This window comes from Styela clava, chromosome 1 (assembly GCF_964204865.1).
Source record: "Styela clava chromosome 1, kaStyClav1.hap1.2, whole genome shotgun sequence".
Taxonomy (NCBI): Eukaryota; Metazoa; Chordata; class Ascidiacea; order Stolidobranchia; family Styelidae; genus Styela; species Styela clava.
The window spans coordinates 25,978,664-26,001,171 of NC_135250.1; the positions used below are offsets into that span (position 1 = coordinate 25,978,664).

Genomic DNA, 22,508 nt, shown 5'->3' on the forward strand with positions numbered 1-22,508 from the left:
ATCCCGCCTACCACCTACCTCATCCATGTGAGTCGAGTCTTTTTCAAGAATAGCACCCTTTATATATCTATGGACAATTGCTTGTCCAGGGGAAGTTCGGATTGAATTGTGTCTAAAAATGTAACCCTCATTTAAAAGAGCAAAATAGTACTCTGTCCATTTCCCAACAAGAAAAATGCAATCACAAGCTTATTTTATTGTTTCTGATATCATCATCGCAGCGATTATACATAATAGATATATACAGTAACATCACTAAAAACAGCTTTTTACTAACAACTCTAACTATTTCTATTAACATCAGCTCAAATCAGTTGATCAACGAATCCATAAGCGGCATAAACTATACGCTAAAAATTTTGAAGACATAGGGTGAAAAATGATAGGGTCAAAATAGCACTCAGGACGATGCTATCCCCGAAATACATGAAATCAACTTCAAAATTATATATTTTTGTGCTACCATAAATATGCCCTAGAGACTATTCTTAAATAATAATATGAGTTATAATAAATTGTATAGGAATTGAGCAATCGATTATTTGGTAAATTAGACTTTCCATTATCGATCCAATTAGCTTTGGTTATTTGGGCTTGATTACGAATTAACATGTTTTTTTTTCATCTGCAATTCTACATATTTCTGGTTGACATCTGCTTCCAAATTGAAAACGGGTTTTTTTCCATCAATCTAAATTCTGATTTGTAGAATTTTGTGATGAGTAATTTTTAGTTTTTTTCTAAATATTTAAAACTATTACCACAATATGCGTTTTACCTTTCAATTAACTGCTGCACGAAATGCTGCAAAAACCCATGGTTAGATATCACAACTGAGATTTACAAATAAATACAAACAAACACTCACACTTGCAATTATAATCAGGACCGGATTTAGCCGATTAAAGATGAGGCCTGTACCCACAGTGACATCATACACGTTTTACAAATTTATTGTAACATCATAATATTAACATGACTAAAATGCATGATGATGTTATAAGTTAGTTTTGGCATTTGCACGAAGAACGAAATTTTAGTTACACACAGGATATATGTTTCAACCCTCTTGCATGCCACTTTCTATTCGGCAGGGCCGGGCTAGGGGGCATTGTCCAAATAATAGTAAAAAACTGATGAATAGAATTTTATATGTTTGGAACAAGAATAATTAACCTGATTAAAAACTGAAACATATTTTAATTCAGTTTGAACTTCTGGAACATTTTTTAGAATTTAAAAACCATTTCATAATGAATGGCAGTTCAACATTGAATGTTGAGGCAAATCCGGCCCCCAGTATAGTATAAGATGCTAAACATGTTGTAGATAATTTGATATGGAAATTAAAACATAATTTATTCATTGGGGGTCAGCTCTTCGCCCATCCACTCGTATTCAGTCAGCAGTTTATAGACGGCTGGCCGTTCTTCAGGTTTTCGTTTGAATACATCGTTCAGGAGTTTCTGAAATCATAAACAAAATTATATTGAAACATATACTTTGGAATGCTCTAAACCTATTTTACTGGCTGTTACAGCTGCATTAGCAAAAATTTGGATCTGGCTTTTCCAACCAAAATATCAAATGAAAGCACTTCTCGTACATTATTATGTAGCTATTTCCCACCTTCAAAGATTCTGATATGCCCGTTGGTATATACTGGACAATTTTACCATCCAGAATCATTTCCTTAACTTCCAATTCCGTGAATTTTCTATCGAATGGTGGTTTTGCTTTCAACATTTCAATGATGGTACAACCGAGACTCCTGTAAATGGAAGAAAAAGTGCGTTTGTGTGATTTTTTGATCGAGGTGAGTATGAACATAATTACAGCAGTGACACAGAAGATCCATGGTTGTAAATTCCGAAAACAAGTTGTCCTTCGAAAACATTTTGGCCATGAGAATTTGGCACCCTCCTCTAAAACTGTAAAAGTTATTTTTTCAAAAGCGATTTTCAATAGGGCATTGTCAGTTAAACAGAAGCTCAAACGTCTTCTCCAACACAATTTTGGTCCATTCGCGACCGATTCACTGATAACCCGACGTTTTTGGCTCATTACAGCATCCACTACTATGTGGATGGCTCTTTGAGGTTATCATTAAATATCAGTAGCTACTTGTACGCTCACACCTGTCCCTGTTTGAAGTGTCTCAGAAAAAAATTCTGGCCCTCCCCAAAATTTTCGGCCCCCTACGCTCCTGTTCTATTAAAGCAACTATTCCAATGACTTACCATACATCCATTTTCTCTGTAACAGGCTGGTTACCTTTCACCGCTTCTGGGCTCATCCACCTAACAGCACCTAGAATTAAAATACGTTTCTGCAACTGTAGAAATTTTTGCAAACTCTGATAGCCATTTTCAAGAATTAAATGTACATCCGACACGCAGCAATTCAGTAGGTATAAGAACTAAAAAATAATTATATCTAACCGATCTCATCTCTTGTAGCGTATTCTGTTCTTGCAAGCTGAAGGTCTTTTTTAAATCCAAAATCGGCTGAAATAATGGAAAGAATAATATAAGTAAGTCAACTCATTTAAATATTGTTTCAAATGAATATATTGATATATTAATTGTGATATTTCTGATTCATATGGGAGTGATTCGTTATGATAATTGTTATCACAATATCACAGTAAAATGCGATTCCTATATAGCCTTCAAATAATATCAATTTTCATTAATCATAATAAATCTTTACCGACTAAAGTAGCTATTGTTGAGCTTTATTCATTCTAAATTTCATTTTTCAAGAAGTTAGTTCTCATTACCAATTTTGATCACACCAGTAAAGCTTATAAGTATGTTGTCTCCTCTAATGTCTCGGTGGACGAATTCTTTGACATGTAAGAATGAAAGTCCTTCCATTATCTCACAAGCGCACATTCTTGTCTTAAATTCATCGAACCCTCCCACTTCTATAATTTCATCAAGGAGAGTTTTCTGGGGATATAGAAAATAAAATCTTAAATCAAAATTTAGATACCCAGGCAATATCAACAAGTAGTAAATTATTCGAATCAGTTCAGAGCAAAATTTCAAATCGCTGCTATGTTTTTTCTTTTCGCCATCGGTCAAGGTTAATTCTCCAATTTTTTTTTGTTGAAGCCGTATTTTTTTAATATAATTCTTACATATGATCATTGTCTATTGTGAGTTAATGATAAATAAGTGTTTTTGATTGTGTGTGAACGCTCAGAAATCTGTCTCAGTAATGTATTCTATGTTTTCAGTAATTCATTTGTTTACAAGACCAATTACAATGAAAAAAGTCACATACAACTACATATCTCCCATTGACTGCCAAATATTTGAGATTCAATTCGATAAAATTATGTGATTCGATTCTGAAATCATCAGGTACCGGTACTTGAAAAAGCCCAGCCCTAACTACAGCCTCTCGCCCAGTTACCAGTCCATGTCGAATTAGTTAGCCAATTTTCAGATGCATGAACTTGAAAATGCTTGAGATGTATGAACGAACATCTTGAAGTTGTTTTGATGTCATATTGAATCTATTCTCTATTCTGCGAAATATTATGTCATGAATATATGCTGGTGACCAATGTTCCCTCTAATTTTTGTAGTATGTGTGCGCAGAAATTTTGGTGTGTGCGCACTTTTTTGGAAATGACTAATATTTGTGCAAAAACTAATGAAGAAATTTTGACGTTCTAACCGGGTAATAAGTGGGCTTATTAAGAAAATTTTGGTTATTCAATAAGTTTTTCTATAGATTGTAAATGCTTTAGTGAAGGCTATATGTTATCAGTAGATAACAATAAACATACATGGAAAATAGTAAATGAAATTGATTGTAACAGATGATTACATTGTTCAATAAAATGATTGTGACCTCATAAAAAAATAGTTCCGCAATGAGTGAAAATGCTTATCAAGGTCTTCTTATTAGTCTGAGAGCTGTGCAAAGTTGGATGTGTGTCATACCACATATAGAGTAAGTTCTTACTGTACACTTTCTAACCTGTGCTGGGCATATTCTCGAACCGAGATGTGACAACAGGGATTCTTGTAATTGTCTTTTGAACAGATTGATAAATGTATGCTAAAGATTTTTATCAACTTTTTCTGGCCAGTTTCAGACATCGATACATTAAAATTTGAACAGAATATTTAACTAAAAGTTTCAAAGTTACAGCATGCATTTACGATAAGATTTTCAATATTTATCACTATTGAGGGAGACAGAATTCAGATGGAGCTTGGACTGACCAACGGTTTCCAAAATCAGCCTATGGCAAAAGAAACAAAAATCGAACTATACCATCATTAGTTCCATTGCCAATATGTAGGTTCGTCCTTCATATTGCTCTTCTATTTTGCAACCATAGAACTCAATCAGATGTTTGTGACATAGTTTCTTGCGAGCAAAATTGAATTCTCTTATTCCCTTTTCTTCCAATCTGTCGAATTTCGCCTAATAAGAATTTTATTCTTGAAACTTGCTCTGTTACCAATTTCATCATATGAATATAATTTGGATAACGTATGGTTCTAACATATTTTAGTGAAAAACAATGGAACCCAAGTTTTGATTAAATATAAGATCACAACTTAATGTGCCTGGAAATTATTTTAAAAGCAAACAATTGATTTCTTTCACACAAATATAAAAAACTTCTTTACCTGTTTAACTAAGATTTCTTTTATTGCAAATAGCTTCCCATTATGTGTTGAAACTTTCCAAACATCGGCGAATGTTCCACGGCCAATTCTGTCTTTGTACTTCGTATTGTATAAATACTCTATGGCAACAATTTCAAGGTTTTTGGTAGTTAGAGAACGATGTAAGAATTAGTACAGAAGTCTATAAAATTCATATACACATTTTGAGACATATAATTATGTACATGTTAAGCTCAATACTAAATTGTGGCATTATTTGCTCATTTACACACAGAATGGAAACCATCGATAAACATGAAAAGAGATAATATTAAGAAATATAATTTTTGCCATATATTAATTGTAAATTGTTCATTTTCTTCTTGTTGATATATTTGAACATTCTCCTCTTGATTTATATACACAACAAGCAACTAGTACTACTAATATTTACCATTATGCTCATCACGGCTATCAATTTCGACAGGATTTTCTGTAATGAAACAAATAACACTGTGTTGAAAGGTATAAATATGACAATTTAAGATATGCAAGATTGATTATACTTTCGACTTTAGTAATCCATTGTAGATTTTTCAGTTCTGAAATAGGAACTCTATTTTTTTTCCAATTCATTGATTTTGCGAGAAACTCCTGTATAAATCAATGAAATATTAAATAACTAGATATTATAGAAAAACGTAATCTTCCAGCATTTTTAGCATTGAGTTCTCAGCATACAGGATCGATAACATCTGCTATTTGCAATGCGGTCATCTTCAGAAAATTTTGAGCTCATTAATATTTGGGTATAAAGCTTCATGACTCATGACATGAACCAAGCCATGTTCAAGTTGAATTCTTTTGAATTAATTTTTCCAATTTTTAATAAAATAATATTAAATGTGGATCTCATATAATGCCAGCCAGTTCATTTGCACATGATTACCATGTATTTTATACAAATAAATGTCAATTTGAACATTAATTATTTAGATCGGAAGTCATCATATCCTGTATGAACGCTTGAGAACATCTGTCTCATAAAATGAAGCCAAACATTGCTTACAATGTAAACTGTAACTACTTACTCTTAGTTGCTTGCTTGCTTCTGGAATGGGCGGAATTAGCATTGTTGCCGTAAAAAGTCTTCTTTGTGTCCATTCCTTATCGTATAGAGGTGGTTTACCAGTAAGCATTTCATATACTGTGCATCCTACACCCCTATGATTGTATTTAAAAAAAATAGGAAATGTTTGAAACATTTTTGCCGTTAGTTTTTGTCTAATATATCGAAAGTGAATCAGAAATATTCAAATTTTCTCTTCTAATAACAGTACAAATTTGGGCAATGTGGTAAAAATTGAAAGTGCTTTGCTCACCAAACATCAGTACTTTTGTCCATTGCAAAAGATCCATGCCCTGAAATTTCCTCTGGGCTCCATTGAATGAATTTTTCTACAATGCAATAATTAAAAATTGATGTTTGGCCATAATGTAGATTTACAAACGCAAAATAAGCACAGAAATGAGTGACGTTTTTTGAATCTCAGCTAGGGGATTTCACCTTTTTGATTTACCAATTTTCTTGAAAAAACTTCATCTAATTTAATATCAACATAGTATGCAATGCATACATGCACTAATACCTAGACCATGTGCCAATAACTAATCTGAAAACGCGTAAAAATTTAATGCGTGAAATTTGGGTGCTCCTGAAGTACGATATGTGCACCAAGATGGCGCACAACTTGAACATAGTATGTGTACCAGGTTAGGGTTCAGGTTGTGCGTCATCTTGGTGGGCATACTTCCAGAGCGCCGAAATTTCTGTTTTATCTTTCTTGAGATAGTAGTTCCACTATGGTAATTTGTTTCTGAGCGTTACAAGAATCCATGTTCCATGCCAATGGAAGATGGGAAATTCTAACAATTTTTCATTGCATGCTATATTTATATTTTTCTAATTTGATGTTACATGATTTGCTCAGTGTGTTTTATTAGTGTTTATTGAATTGTTGTAATTTCCCACCATCCGAAGAAGATGAATATGTCAGCTTTTCTTCAAGTATTCTTCCAAGAGCAAATTCACCTTTAAAGAATATTTGACAAAATATAAGCCAGACAAAGTGAATGGAAGATTCCGATACCATCTTTGATCCAAATTGGATCAAGTATCGCAGATCAGAATCTTGGTTAAAGTAACTTATTTTTGGTAGTGCTTGATCAATATCAAAATTCTTTTTATTTTTAATCTCGCAAGTATTTTTAAATACCTACCTATCTTAATTCCAAAAAATTTTTTGAAGAAAATATTAGAACACTTTAAATCTCCATGTATTAACATTTTGCTGTGCAGAAACTCAATCCCCTCAAGTATTTGAAGTGTGAAGGTAGCTGCATCGTTTTCTGTTATACCTTGTTTCTTTTCTCTAATGTATTTTTCAAGCGAAAGCTGAAAAGCAAGCAAAATTTTGAACATAGGTATGTATCAAGCATATATTGTGTTTGATTTCGGTATTTGTCGAATGATGGCACCCGATCTCCCTCTTTTCCATGTTATCAAAAAATTGAATGGTCCATTTTTCTCCAGACAAATTTAGAGTCAGAAAAATATACAAAAATATACATGTCATATACAGGGTGTCTCAAAAGTAAGTATACACTTTAAATTTTGATTTGCTTTTCAGGTCATAGAGTGTTCAATTCTCCAGAAAACTTAGTATGGATAAGTAGTAAGGCAAACTCAGCGGCAGTCAGCGCCTCTTTAACAGAGAATTTGGAATTATTGTTTTCCTCAGAGCGTCCGCTCCTTGGTCTTCCTGATCTTTGTGCATCAACTGCAGATCCAGTTTCCATAAATTTTACAATGAATTGCATAAATTTTTCGTTGTGTAGGAGCCAAATTAATTCCAAAGGCAAACAATACCTAAATTTTACTACTTATCCATACTTCAAACGTTCTGAAGAAATTAACACTCTATGATGAGGAGCTGAAAAGCAAATCAAAATTAAGAATGTATACTTACTTTTGAGACACCCTGTACAATATACATCCAAAAAAAGCATCTGTTGATGTCAATCATGTGGCAATATAGCAAAAAGTCATGGCATTAGCAATCATAGATTCGAATGCTTGAATGAAACAATGGCAAATCACACTACTATTCGCGACAGTTTAAAGATCATAATTCTGATCATGATTTTGTTAAATTTGATGGATTGTTATACCCAAATGCTTGGATCCAAACGCTTCATATAAATTGAGTAGTTTGGTGGATCCGGGATATACTCAATATACTTCAATAGCCTCTCATGATCCAAAGAAACCACAGTTTGCATGCGATTGGCCAGTTCTTCAATAACCTGAAAAGTATTATATTGTCAAATTCTTTTTGAGATGGCGCTAAAGAAACCTTTTCAATATATTTGTCATTTACCAATTTTATATTTTCGTCATAATGAGGAAAAAGAGAGAAAATTTTCATGTTCATCCAGGAGAAAAGCATGTGTGGAGAACACAATTTCCGAATCCAAGTCAGATATTATAGTCAACCATTAAAACAATGCCTCATTAAAACAAATTTGTATTAAGTGTTTGATACCAACCGAAGGATCGGCCTGTTTAATAGTCATTTCCATCTCCACCGCCCCAGTAATCTGCTGAGAAGAAGCAATGAAATAATCGGCAAAGTACCCTCTCTTGATTCTCTTCCCTTGAGTCCATTTCGATCTCACATTTTCTCGAGCAGCTGCAATACATATTGATGATATCTCAGTAGCATGCATACTCTGCTATAAAATAGGTTTCCATCCCTTTTGTTGCAATTTTATCCAATCAGTATTAAAGAGATTGTAATAAGTTTCTAATAATGTTTTAATATTATTATTGTGCATTTTTTCTAATGTACAAGGATTGGAGCAAAACTTAAGTATAGCCTCGACTCATCTGTGGGAAATTTATCTTGTCTAAGATTTGGGTTAAGTGTAGTAGAAGACGCAGACCCTAGAGTCTGATTTGGTGATGTCTTTCGTTTGATGTGTGTTTTCAGGTCTCGATTTTTTGCCCCAAATGTTGTATTTTCTATATATAGTTAATGTTGTCAGCTTTGAATCGAAAAATTATATTCAAGTGTTCATTATCTCATAAACAGACTCGCAATCAAAATGTCTATTGTGATGTTCTTCTTAATGGCCCAAAACTGACTTTTGATTTAGACAATCAAACAATAAACGAGTTGGAAATATTTTCGGTACTTAGAATTTTCTAAATTAAAGTCATTGATATTGATAATGCAATTCATATCAGTGATAAAAATACATTTCATACTTGCACAAGTGTACAGAGGGGGGAAGGCTTTGGGTTATAGGGATATACCTCCTCACATTAAAAAACATTATTATGACATAACATATTCTGTTGCCATGTCGTTTTATTACAGCTTTGATTTGATATTTTAGGAGAATTTATATTTTGGAATTTTCCAAATAAGATTTTGCGGATAGTCGACATAATGTCATGGCGGATTTTCCAGTTGCACAAAATACAAAATATGACATTAGAATGTTTTAATTTTTCAATGCACTGTCCATGAAATACGCCACTGCACACTTGAAAAAATCTTCCTATTGGGTGTTGCGTTTTAAGTAATATACCCAATTACCTTTTTGATCTTGTACATTTGATAATGATGGCATGGAAACTGGAAGCTGGCTACTTCTGGAAGCAGATATTGTCGGAATCAGGGTGTCTCCCATTGGTGCTCTCATATGTGAGTTTGTTTTCAGGTCTAGTAGTCAAATTTTAGTCTTTGTTAATACAACCAGGGCAAAATGTGATTGAACTAGTTTTTCCCTTCATGGTTATGTTTTGTATAGGCCTAGTACCGCCTGGATCAAATTCATAGGAAAAAGTGTATTTTAGAATTAGGGCATGGAAGAGGCAAATGATTTACCTGATTTCACCGTTTTGATCGCTTCCCGGGAGACGTTTTTCAAGGCGGTATCAACATTTTCATAGAATGTTTTGACTCGAGTTATGTAAGGTTTATTTCCAATTACTATCAACGGACCGCATTCATATTGGTGAAGTTGGTCTTCTGGATTGAATGTCACATCTTCAGTATTCCCATATTTTCCACCACCTTCTTCAAAGATTTCTACTTGGAAGGTATTGATGAAATAATCTTGTTGATGGCCAGAAAACGACGGTTGATTCCATCGAAGGAATAACTTCACGAAATTGTTATTGTCAGTTTTGAAAGATTCTTGCAAATTTTCCACGGTACCTTTATAGGAAAAAAAGGGGAAAATAAAATAAAAAAAAGAGTGCGAACGCACTAATTTCTGGGGGGAAACAACTTTTCATCAAGTCACCTTAGTAAAAGTAAGATAGTATTATTTGACTCGGGAAACATATTTATATGTGTAAATGAAATAGCGTGGGATGGAGCATAATTAGCAGGATCACACAAAAAGTCAACAAATGTAGGTCTATTTTTAACAACAGATTAGATTGATACAATGTTTGGTGATGGTCCCAATACATAGAATGAGGTTGGTAACTTGATATAAATAAATGGCCAAAATGCATATACAGCAATTCATATATATATATATACAGAGGGAGAGACCAATATGCATATACAGCTCGCTGGAAGAGAACGGAAGGGGCCAAAGTCAGATTTTTTGAAATTTCACTTTTTTTCATATTTTGGGGTTTTGAGCCATGCTCAAGATGGTATTCTTGAATTCCTAAATTTCTCAATAAAATATTTTTGCTGAGCTTCGAACTAAAAACAGAATAGGCCTAAGTTCCAATATTATGGATATCAGAAATAAAATGTCCGAAACTTACATCCCTAAGAATTTGTTTAGTGCAGCTTAGGCCTAAGTCACCTTGTTTTACCCTGCATCTCATACAAAAAAATTCAGAAGTTGTTAGAAACGGAATGAGCCAAAGTCCTTTATGGGGTAAAAACAGAAAGGAAGTGTCAAAAAATATTATTACAGAGATATTCTCATCCACATTAACCCTCTCCGGGCCGGGCTTTATTCGCTATTTGATTAAGGTTTAAAATCTACTTAAAAATAGCCTATAGTCTAACTAACATAACTATCATCACTGCCAATGCAACATCTTCGTACCAGTGATATGTCGAACACCGAAACAAACAAGGCTTCCTTCTACGACACCATAAAGCCTATCCCAAAGCCGCGTCTGAGCAGAAGCCTTCCTGATCCTGGCCTCTCTCCAATAGGTCCCATCATACATCAAAAAGAGGGACCTTACAACCTTCAACAAAACCTACAGGAAACAATTCAAAGACACATTGAAATGCTACTTCCAACTCTTATCACCAAGTGTCTTGAAGATCATTTTAACCCAGCGAACACCAGCTCGGATTATGCATCACTGAGCCCTGGGCTTAAAGAATGCATAGAAGACCAAATGCAGTCTTTAAAGGAGGTAAAACAAGACATCGCCTCAATTAAGGAAACCCAGAGTTTTCAATCGGACATGTTCGATAAGCTGTCCTCAAAACAAAAATCGATGGATGAAAAATTAACCATCTATGGCAAAAAAATACGTGAACTTGAGGAACTAGTTTGTGACCTGGAGGAAGACCTGGATTATACTGCTGAAAAACTGGAAGAACAGGAAAGGAGGTCAAGACTCGACAACTTAGAGTTTCATGGCCTTGCACCATCAGTGAACGAAGACACAGATAAACTTGTAATTGAGGTTGGTAAATTGATCAATGTTGATATTAAACCATCTGACATCTCAATCACTCATCGCAGCCCAACCCACAACTCGAACATTCACAAACCTATCGTAGCCAAATTTACCAACAGGAAGATACGGAATAAAATCCTCAAGAATCGCCATTTAATCAGAAGCCCCTCACACAGATCATCCTTAACTAACTTGTCCAAGGCCTTCATTGTGGAGAATTTGACTGAAAAAAATAAAAATCTCTTTTACCAGGCTAAAATTCTCAAAAAACGATGTGGCTATGCTTTCCTCTGGACATCGAACGGGAGAGTATTAGTGAAAAAAAATAAAGATACCAATGCCATTTCAATATCTAATGAAGATGATCTGCAAAAAATCAGATAAGTGTCTTTTCTATTTGAACTATTGTCCTATATCTTTTATTCCTACTATGGAAAATTTAAACAACTTAGGCCAGATTCGTAGAGAAATACCCACATCCGCTTGTCATTTTATTATTCGTGTTACTGTTTGCGACAAATTTTTCTCATTTGATCATTACAACTCAATCTCATTTGATAGAAAGCACACTTATTATCCTAAATCTCCTTCAAATCTATGTGCCCTGTATATGATTTAACCTCTCATCCTTCCCATGTAAACTGGGAATCCACCATTCTTCATACCCATGTTAGTTTACCACCATGTCGGCACCTCCAAATTAATGAGATCAACGAGGTCTCATCCAGCTTTCCACCCTCTGATCTCATTTTAGTGCATTTCAACATCAGGTCACTGCCAAGATATGCTGACAACCTTATCGAATTAATATCTCATTTTCATGTTCTCCCTCATATAATTGCCCTGAGTGAGACCAGAATCATTCATGGAGCCACGTTTGTAAATATCGATATCCCGGGGTACGCGTTTATTCATGTTCCCACCCCAACCCAAGCTGGAGGCGTGGGATTTTACCTCAGAAAAAATTTAGATTACCTAATCATCCAAGATTTTAACTTAGCATTTCCAAACTGCGAAGACTTGTGGATTGAGGTCAAACAAAACTCAAACAACCAGAGCCTAGTAATTGGTGTAGTTTATAAACATCCGAAAAGTAACATCCCATCATTCACAGGAGCAATGGCTCGTGTTCTTGGTGGGCTGGCAATGGCGAAAAGGAAATTTGTGATTCTGGGTGACTTTAATATCAACCTACTTAACACCCATGATAAATCCACCACCAACTATTTAGATATGCTGACGTCCTATTTCGTATTTCCATTGATCACAAAACCTACTCGAGTCACGCCATCCTCCCAAACCCTCATCGATCATATTTATACAAACGCCATAAACCATTGTTCTTCATCCTTTATTTTACTTAGCGATCTCACCGACCACTTTCCAGTAATGTGTACAATTTCGGGTATGAATATTGGCACAAAAACAAAGATCCGAATGAAGCGAGATATGACTAAATTTTGTAACGACTCTTTTAGATCTGAAATTGAATTAATGTGTAATAATTACATGAGTGTTACTCTTACTAGAGAAAATTTCAATAGCTCTTTTGATGATTTCCTGGGTCAAATGAAATGGTTAATAAACAAACACGCTCCATTAAGACCCCTATCACGAAGAGAAAATAAATTATACTCCAAACCGTGGATCACTAAGGGAATTCGCAAGTCCATCATTCACAAAAATAATATGTTCAAAAAAAATTTTTTGAAAGGTAATACACTTCAGCGTCTCCACTTCAAAAAATATAAAAATATCTTAATGCACTTGCAGAGAAAATCGAAACAACTGCATTATCGCTATGCCCTCGAGAATAACCGGGGAGATATCAAACAAACTTGGAAAACTATTAACGAGATCATTAAGACTAAGTCCAGAGATGATACATCCATCTCAGAATTGAAACTCGAAAATGGTACCACAGTGACAGACCCCATCATGATGGCCAGTGAATTTAATGAATTCTTCTCAACGGTAGGAAAGAAACTTGCGAATAACATCCCTGGTAGCTCTAACCCTTCTACCGATTTTTTGGGTGTTCCGCTGCAAAACACCTTTTTCCTGGAGCCAACGACACATACAGAGATTCTTCAAACCATATTGAACCTGAAAAATGGAAAAGCAGTTGGCCCAGATGGTATTCCAACTTACTTTCTAAAACAAGTCGCTGATATCATATCGCCAACTCTGTGTCATTTTTTCAACTCATCTTTTAAATTAGGTATTTTTCCTTCATCGTTAAAGATTGCCAGAGTGAAACCAATATTTAAAAATGGCAAAAGAAATGACCCGTCAAATTACCGACCAATTTCCATTTTACCCTCCCTAGGCATCATTTTAGAAAAATTAATTCATAGTCGAATGCTGAATTTTTGTAAAAAATTTAACTTGATCAATAAATGTCAATTTGGATTCCAAAGCAATCACTCGACCAGCCACGCTATCTTGGACTTAACTTCATTTATTTATGATAAACTTGACAAAGGGGAATTCGTCTGTTGTACTTTCTTAGATCTGAAAAAAGCTTTTGATACTGTCGACCATGCTATTCTCTCTCAAAAACTTAGATATTTTGGCTTTCGAGGTGTCGCAGGCAAGTTATTAAATGATTACCTGTCCGGACGTTATCAATATGTGGAGTTAGATTCTCACAGGTCTTCGTTATTACCCATCCATTACGGAATTCCACAAGGTAGCGTATTAGGACCTTTGAATTTCTTAATCTTCATAAACGATCTTTCAAATTGTTCAAATTTCTTGAGCAAACTCTTCGCCGATGATGCCTGTCTGCTCGACAGTGCAAAGAATCTAATCTCACTGCAAGCCGAGGTGAACACTGAAATTAACAAAGTGTATAATTGGATGGTATGCAATAAACTTACTGTGAATGTTAAAAAATCTAAAGTTATGTTGTTTGGTCCTAAAACTCGAACCAGACATGAAAACTTTTCAATTAAAATCAGGGGTGTCACACTCGAAATTGTCCACTCTTTCAAATATCTTGGGCTTCTTATTGACGATAAACTAAATTGGAACACTCATACTACTGAACTGCATAAGAGACTGTCAAGAGCAGTTGGAATCCTGGGTAAGCTCAGACATTACGTCCAGGACTCAACTCTCCGAACCATATACTTCGCACTTTTCCAGTCTCACATACAGTATGCTATAACTGCATGGGGCTCCGCCACCCAATCAGCGTTGCACAGTTTGGAAGTTTTACAAAATAGAGCAGTTAGAATTCTCTCTAGAGCACCCATTCGATCTAACTTAAACACCCTATACTATAAGACCAGGGTGTTAAAATTAGCCGATATCTATCAACTAGAGATTTCCAAGGTCATGCATCAGTTTCATAGCAACCATTTGCCCGCTGCTTTCGACGATTATTTTGTTTCGCTCAGCAAAGTGCATGATCATAACACACGCTCTTCGACAAGGTCTAATTTATTTGTACCCAGATTTTCTCTAAGCAAATCCCAAAACTCCTTGAAATATAAAGGTGTGGTAACTTGGAATAATATTCCCTTAAACTTACGTAACTGTAGTTATGACACTTTCAAATTCAAATACAAAAAATTCATGCGCTCCCTTTACCTTTCCACTGCCTCTACATCCAGTTGATGTTGTCCCAGCTAATCTTCTCGTCATTGCCAGCTCATCATTTGTCTCGATCCAAATCACCTGTAACAAAACAATGTCTCGTGTAAATATTCGTATTGTATTTTAGCTTATAATTTTAATTGTGTATTCCTTACTGATGGGCACAAGCCACTTGACAAGTATTTCTGTCACCAACACATTGTGGGTTGAGGTAAAGCCAAAAATTATATTACTAAAATTATATAACAAAAAAATATTGCAGGCTTTTTGCCCTACTATTGAGCCCGCTCCTCAATGATCTTGGTCTCCTATTTAGTGTGTAATTTCTTGATATCTATTCTGTTAACTGCCAATGACAAATTCATGCCTACAGTCCAATGCCCATAAGTACACTTATTGTTACCATGCCATTTTACATGCCTCAACTGGGATCCAAACTTAATTGGCATCCTTCTGATTACTTTCATTATGGGCAGTCAAGCCTAATGTTGTATTTGTTTTTACTATTTATAATGCTTCGGTAACAGTGATCCAGGTCAATTGTTTTTATCCTTTTGATTAACTTAATTTTTTTTTTATAAATTTTCCTAGTCTACTTCTATGGTATGATACTCACTTCATTGTGTTGTATTAATACTGCTGAATATTTCGATGTATATTTTCCTCATGTCTATACAATTCCCGTATGTGAATCTTTGACTCCAGCATCAAAACACTTGTTAGTCCAGGTCAACATTTTAGCTTTTACACTACTAGCTTGTTTCTGCCTCAAAGTGTCAATATTTTGTTATTTGCATACTTGATTGGTACGGTATTCTATACTTTTACAATTTGTGTACTCTTAACATCCAGTTTTATTTCAATCTGGACACTTATATGCACACAATCGTCAATCGACTTGTGTTGCACTTTACCGTAGCCGAACTATTTACCTGCCATGACCACACTGCAAGTCTGTTTGGTTCACTTAATAATTTCCATGGTTACCTAGACTGTGGTGCATGGAGTCGATTTTCTTATTTTTAAACGGCGATTGCTTGGTTTTTACCGGGTCGCCTTGACGCATCGATTGCGTTTCTTTATTTATTTATTAAGTAATATATTTTGTTCGATTTAATTATATTTATCACGTTTTTGTTAGACTTCCCCGAGGGTGCCGCCGCTCGATAACCAGAATTGGTTTTCGGCGTCTCCTTTCACCCTGGAATGCGGTCTTTTATATTTCCTTTTTTGTGTATGTATAATTCGTACTTTCAGCTTGGTGAAGAAATAAATTACTGATTACTGATTACTTCATTTTTTGGCAGTGGGAAAAACATGATATTTAGTGAAAGCAATACTTTTAGGTTATATAAGATAAATTTTTAAAAATTTTCGACACTCCGACTCCCTGGGGGGATTTACCGGATGTTGCACTAGTGCAACTTGTGCCCGGAACGGACTAATTCTAAGATATCACATGTATGTTGTTCAATCTGCACTACTTTGTAACGTGACTAGTATGTATAGCACGATGGTTGAAAATATTAATGGAAATGTCAACCGTTTTTCATGGCTCAATTCAAAACTTCAATTATAATTTAAAGGCGCAATGAATGTAAATAAATGTCAATATAGAGTTGTCCCTTGACACTTTCGTTTACCTATTTCTTTAAAAACTATTTTGAAACTTTGAATTTCCATGTATATATTAAAATGCAAGAATATAGAAAATCTAGATTTTACATCGAAATAGTTTTGCATTTACTTGCTGTTGTGTATTTTATCGGAGAAAGAATTTTTAGCGTGAGAGTCATTTTGATTACGCTACACTGCGAATAATTAGAAACCAATTTTTTTTGTAGCAGAAAAATCGTTGGCAATTTGTGTGTTTATTATATACAGTTCTACGATTTCGATATTTTTTGGACTGTATGTCTTCTCTTTTGCTTCAAACTTTCGTTAGAATTTATCGACCGGCCCTGCCCCCACTCTGGAAGACGCTATAAAAACACGGCCAGCGGTAGTTTTCTGCAGCATTTGTGTTCAGGCCAATTCCATTTTTGTGTATACATTATTGTTTCGCTCAGCAATTAGTATAGATTGGTTCATGAGTGGTTTGCAATACCTTTATGGTGTTGTCAAAAATTCCGAGCAGAGAATAACTGTGCTCCCCTGAACGTTGAATTAGCTTTCTTTTTATCTGAGCGAATGGTGCCGGGCTTTCAAAACATATTCGGCGTCAGAAATGGTAATATATATTTTTAGCTTAAAATTGGGACAATTAATTTATAAACGGTGACAAGAAAGATCAAAGTCAATCGTAATAAAATCCCGTGCTCAATCCGATATTCGACAATTCGTTAAAATTATTCGATTGGATGAAAATATACTACCTTATTTTGCCCACCCTTCGATCTGTAATTACGCCAGTAATCTGGCGAAACGCATGGTAGTCCAAACACGATGCAATGAAACTTAATAAAACCTCCATAAATTTAGTAAATTGCACTACTTCACGAAAGCATGGTGGAATTGACGATTATTTTATACCTTGAACACAAAAACGGTTATCTTTCACGGATAGTTTCTCCGGTCTGAAAAGTCGAATAAGTGTTTCGACATAGTAAATGCTATGATCTTTGCTATCAAATTATGCTCGGGCCTTGCACGAAATTCATAACGTGAAACGTTACGTCCTGCGGTAAAAATTGTTTATAACAACTTTAAACCTATTTAGGGTTTTTAGCGATAATAATTAATTGTTGTAATGAAACACAGTTTGCTTGCCTCTTTCATTTCTCTCGCAAGTGCCGACAGTAACACTATTGAATGATTCTGGCAATGGGAGAAACATATTGAATTGTAACAAAAATGAATTGGGTTGTGAAAAAGTGAGAATACTCGTGATAATGATAAGGGCGTAACGGGGGAGCAAAATCGAAGCGCGTGATCGGCGGTGCGTTTGAAGACTACGTATTACCGTGCGCCGCGCAACTTTTACCATAATGTGAGGTGCTCCGAAGACGCTCTCGTTTACATTAATGTAAGAAAACAGTTGTAATGTCGATAACTATTAACCATTTGTTCGCGTTTGACTATCGCATTTATGAGTAGAAAAGGTTCGTGTTTTGTGATAGGTGTGTCGCGAATATTGCAAGAGCTAAATAGTGTGCCGCGATATAAAAAAGGCTAGGAAACTCTGACCTAGATTTTTTCCAATTCACATATACTTAGTTCGACTTTAGTGTTAGATAGTGTTAACTAATATAGTGTTAGACCTATTTTATGGGTGCCGCTGCTCGATAACCGGTACTGGTTTCCCGCGTCTCCTTCACCCTGAAATAGGACCTATTTATAATTTATTGCAATTTGTATGTTTGTGCCTATTTTTAGTAAGGTGAAAAATAAACTACTGATTACTGATAGATGCTTTATATCTGCGCTGACATTACATGAAATAAATACGTTGACGATTTTATTGTCATGCAAGTTGTTTCAATCTTTACTTAATCTCGAAAAATCCCGGGATTATACGGCTCAATCCCGGGATATCCCGATACCGGGTTAAACTGGTCCCGAAATCCCAACCCTACTCATATATACGTATAGGTGACCGTACATTTGAACCCATGTACATTTGAACCCATGCGTATAGCCACGGGTTCAATCTACATGCAGGTGCTAAAACCCATGGGTTAGGGTTAGTATGGGTTCAAATATCCGAAAAACAAAAAAAATTCCATAGGTGCAATAGCATACAGGTGCAATTGTCATGGGTTCAAATGTAATGGAACCATTAGTATAGGCCAACCCAATATACATATGCAGTCATTTAGTGATGCACATACGAAGAAAATTTCATATGCATATCCAGCCAACTCAATATGTATGTAGCGTCACTGAAGGGATGCACGTACTAATTTCAATGTCATATGCATATACAGCCAGCCCAATACGCAAATGCGGCCATTTGTGGGTGTACATCACTGCTGAAATATATATATGTATACTGAGCTGGCTGTATATGTACGGCATCACAATATCGCTCTCACACACACATGATAATCTTACCAAAGTCTGGTGATCGATCAAATGAAGGGGTAAGTACATTGTCTGCAAATATACGAATAGAAACTATATTAATTTCACAATATCTTTTTGAATTCGAAAGCACGGTATATAGTTATATTTTAATGTACATTTTATATAATTTCATATTTCACACATATATATATATATATAGTCTAATATAAAACACAGCTAACACAATGGGTCTCTCTACGCGGTATCATTTATTAGTGGCCAAAACATTGTTTCAATTACAGTAATCGAATTTGAATTTTACCTTCAAATTTGAATGTGTTTGTTAGTGAATGAAACCCATCTAATGTTAAGAAAAAGTAAAAATAGAATTAGAGCCTATATCATATGAATCACTCACGCTGAATAGTCGATTTGCTTATGTCGATATTTGCAGCACCGCCATTGATATTTAAGAAGGGATGCCCTCCAGTTGATCCTGAAATAGAAACGTATCGTTTCTTAGCTATAAAGTTCGTTTTCGTCGATGCTCGCACGACGCATTAGTTGTTATTAGTGGAGCGGCTATTTTCAAAAGGGACAAAAATTGCAAGCTTTTTGACAAACATAAAATATTTAGTCATTGTAAATTGAAATTACGACGAGACCGGATTTCTTGTGAGGTTCCGGATCAATGAAATATCTTGCTGCGGATATTTTAACATATTTAGAAGATTTTCTAATATCTTCATTGTTGTTGTTTGTGGACTACTAGAGCGTTTTATTCTCTTCGCCATTCTGTGGAATTACGGTAGTTGTCGATGAAAGGCGCTATTCATTGAGTAATCCTTTAGTAAATGTACGACGTTGTTCATATCAAACAATACCCTGTAGCAACCTGGACACGTCTCGTTGAACGTCAATTGTAACTCGTGACGTTAGTTCTGGGCGTTTTACCTGTTCTTTGTATGTTTTTGTGTCAACTTTAGGCAAATATTTGTTGTTCGCTCAAGCTTGAGTTTCAATAACACCCGTTCTCAAGCCCGATGTTTCTTCGTATTGTTTCGCATGAATCGCTTCTACCAATATACAAAAGTTTCTCACCTGGTGTTCGCGTCTGAATGAAGTTGCTGGTGCTCGCGAGACATTCGTGATCTTCGTACACAGCTGTCACGGTTATCTGATACTCGGTTTTTGATTTGAGAAATTTCATAGTGATTGACAACTCTTCGGTCGTTTGTTCTCTGTTTGGCCCGTCGTTGCATATGGCACGAACGCTGTAACGAAGTAGCCCAGTCGTTGATGAGGGCTGGTCGAATGAGACGTCGATCCATCGATTCGGAATCTTCCCCAATTTCAATTTCACGTCTCTGGCAACGCGTTCGCCACCTGCACATATGAAAAGAAAAACGAATCAAATTGAACAAAATCTTCGTGATTTGCGTTTGTGTTTTATTTCGGAAAACTATTGAATTTCGTAAAAACGCGAATGCCAAACGCCCCAATATGTTTCCCTCCTCCCGCAACTTGTGAAGAAAGAATAAGGACAGGGGTTAACAATAACAAGCTACATTTTGTTTTCACACTGATCTAAAAAATTTTAATTTCATGATAGCTCACATTCCGAGGTTGGCTCAATAAAAGTAGTAGTAACAACATTCTCGAGCAAATAATTGAGTTGATGTGGAAAAACCAGGTCTAGTCTTTTTTTTTTCTGAAATCGGTCTAGTTCGACATGAAAACGATCTTATTTCTGTGAACTTAGAAATAAGAAGAGACTTACCCAGGGTAAATTCCTTTTCGATTTTATGACAAATTTTTCCATCCTCGTGGAGAATAATTATATTTACAAAGTAAGTTCTTCCAATAAATAGATTGTTCAAGTCTACAGCAATGTTCTGAGGATCGTCAAATTCGTTAGTTACGTCGAAACCCTCACCAGTCAGAGTTAATTTGTATGTGTGCCGATTCGTGCACGTATTCGGGATTCCGGTGAACACAACCTTATTGTCCTTGTCAATTACAGTATGGGTGAAGTTATCACCTGAATAGAAATTTTACCAAGCAATTAACAAACAAACGCGCTTACTCTGAACGCAAATAGTGAAACTTAAGGTTATATGACAGCAGGTTTTTTTTACTGTTTTTTTGCTAGTGATTGACTGAATCCGCGAAGCGGAAAAGGCAAGTAGTCAGCGTTGGCACAATTTTCACAAAACTAACAAAATTTTGAGTAACACAACGTGTCCCCGGAACTCAGGGGAAAAAAATCTGAGAAAACTTTTCAACTAATGAAAGATTTGAAATCAATTGGTCCAATAAAAACAATTTTTCTTTCTTAACAAAAAACAACACAAGGAGGACATTAAAACAAAAAAATCAACTTCGTATCCAAAAGTTACGTACCATCCATTTTGAAGCTATCGAGGTCAAGTGAATTGTTTTTGCAGCAAATACATAAAGGATTTTCTATTTAACCTATTGATATATTTTCGTCTTCTGAAAAAAGTTGATTTTTACATTTCAACAATTTTCTCCATATCAAGCTATCAAAAAAAGTTGATTTACATTTTGAACAAAGATTTTATTATACTTAAGTTAACATTGGACCGAAAGATTAGAAACCGAGAATTTTAAGAAATTTTCTGGAGCAAAAGTTTTGGTTTCGATTTGAACAACAGAATAAAAGCTCAAGTGAAATGGAAGAACCAAAAATGAAAATCTAACAAATTAATTTACGATAAAAATGGCAGATAAATAGCCAATAGAATTGATAAATACATCGCAGATATTATATAATAACGCATGAAACGAAAAAATACGCTGTGACGTCAGAGGCTCGATGCAGACCAATTGGATCGCAAACAACAAAATTACTTAATCTTAATTGAGCATTCGGGCGCCACAAATTTGTGGAAGTTATATTATTTCTCTGCCTTTCTGGGCGGCAACCAACTAGCTTAATCTTAAGCACATTGTACACGATCTGAGGGGGAATTTACGCCGAGTTTTATAGCGGATTGAATGAGTTGGACTTATGTTAAAAGGACTATAAAAGGGTGGATTTCATCTAATTCTATATCACAATATATATAGTGAAAAAAAGATGTATTGCTACATATTGGACACAACCAAAACATCGCACCGTTTATGATAATTTAGACGTTGTACAATGACGCCGAAACCATAATGCAGCGTCATTTGGTAAATAAACACAGCTTGGAGCTGAGCAGTTTGGCATTTCGTTCGGGCTAAGCGTTAGGAATACGCTCGCCACCGCACCTCTAATTACTCTTCATGGGTTCGCAGGTTCGAATCCCATGCAGGGGTGGTTATGTGCGAGAGGATTGCTGGACACCTCGCCGTCGTTGGGTGGTTCACGTAACCGCTGGTCGTTTACGGCTCCCTCCACAACCAAGTCCATGCTTCCGAAAACAAACAATATAACTAATCCCATACCCGACTTGGAATGGTAACCGGACGAGAGGCCGTGGTTCGCCATATGAATAAGCCGTCTTATCGACTTT

The 22,508-nt window shown here is 35.4% G+C and overlaps 1 protein-coding gene across 1 annotated transcript; it reads right to left on the reverse strand.

Annotated features, from left to right (window-relative positions):
* Positions 1-187: 187 nt before the first annotated feature.
* LOC144422896 (uncharacterized) lies at positions 188-21,515 on the reverse strand. The gene is made up of 22 exons (XM_078112868.1): positions 21,388-21,515; positions 20,765-21,025; positions 20,086-20,370; positions 19,403-19,480; positions 19,033-19,074; positions 9,593-9,925; positions 9,302-9,427; positions 8,247-8,389; positions 7,869-8,003; positions 6,918-7,092; positions 6,670-6,729; positions 6,020-6,095; positions 5,729-5,861; positions 5,204-5,291; positions 5,092-5,130; positions 4,659-4,777; positions 4,297-4,449; positions 2,783-2,954; positions 2,442-2,507; positions 2,241-2,310; positions 1,630-1,771; positions 188-1,466 (listed from the first exon to the last, which is right to left on the reverse strand). Exons 1-22 carry the CDS (start codon positions 21,392-21,394, stop codon positions 1,359-1,361), a joined length of 2,811 nt encoding a protein of 936 aa, XP_077968994.1. The 5' UTR covers positions 21,395-21,515; the 3' UTR covers positions 188-1,358.
* Between the last annotated feature and the right edge of the window lie 993 nt (positions 21,516-22,508).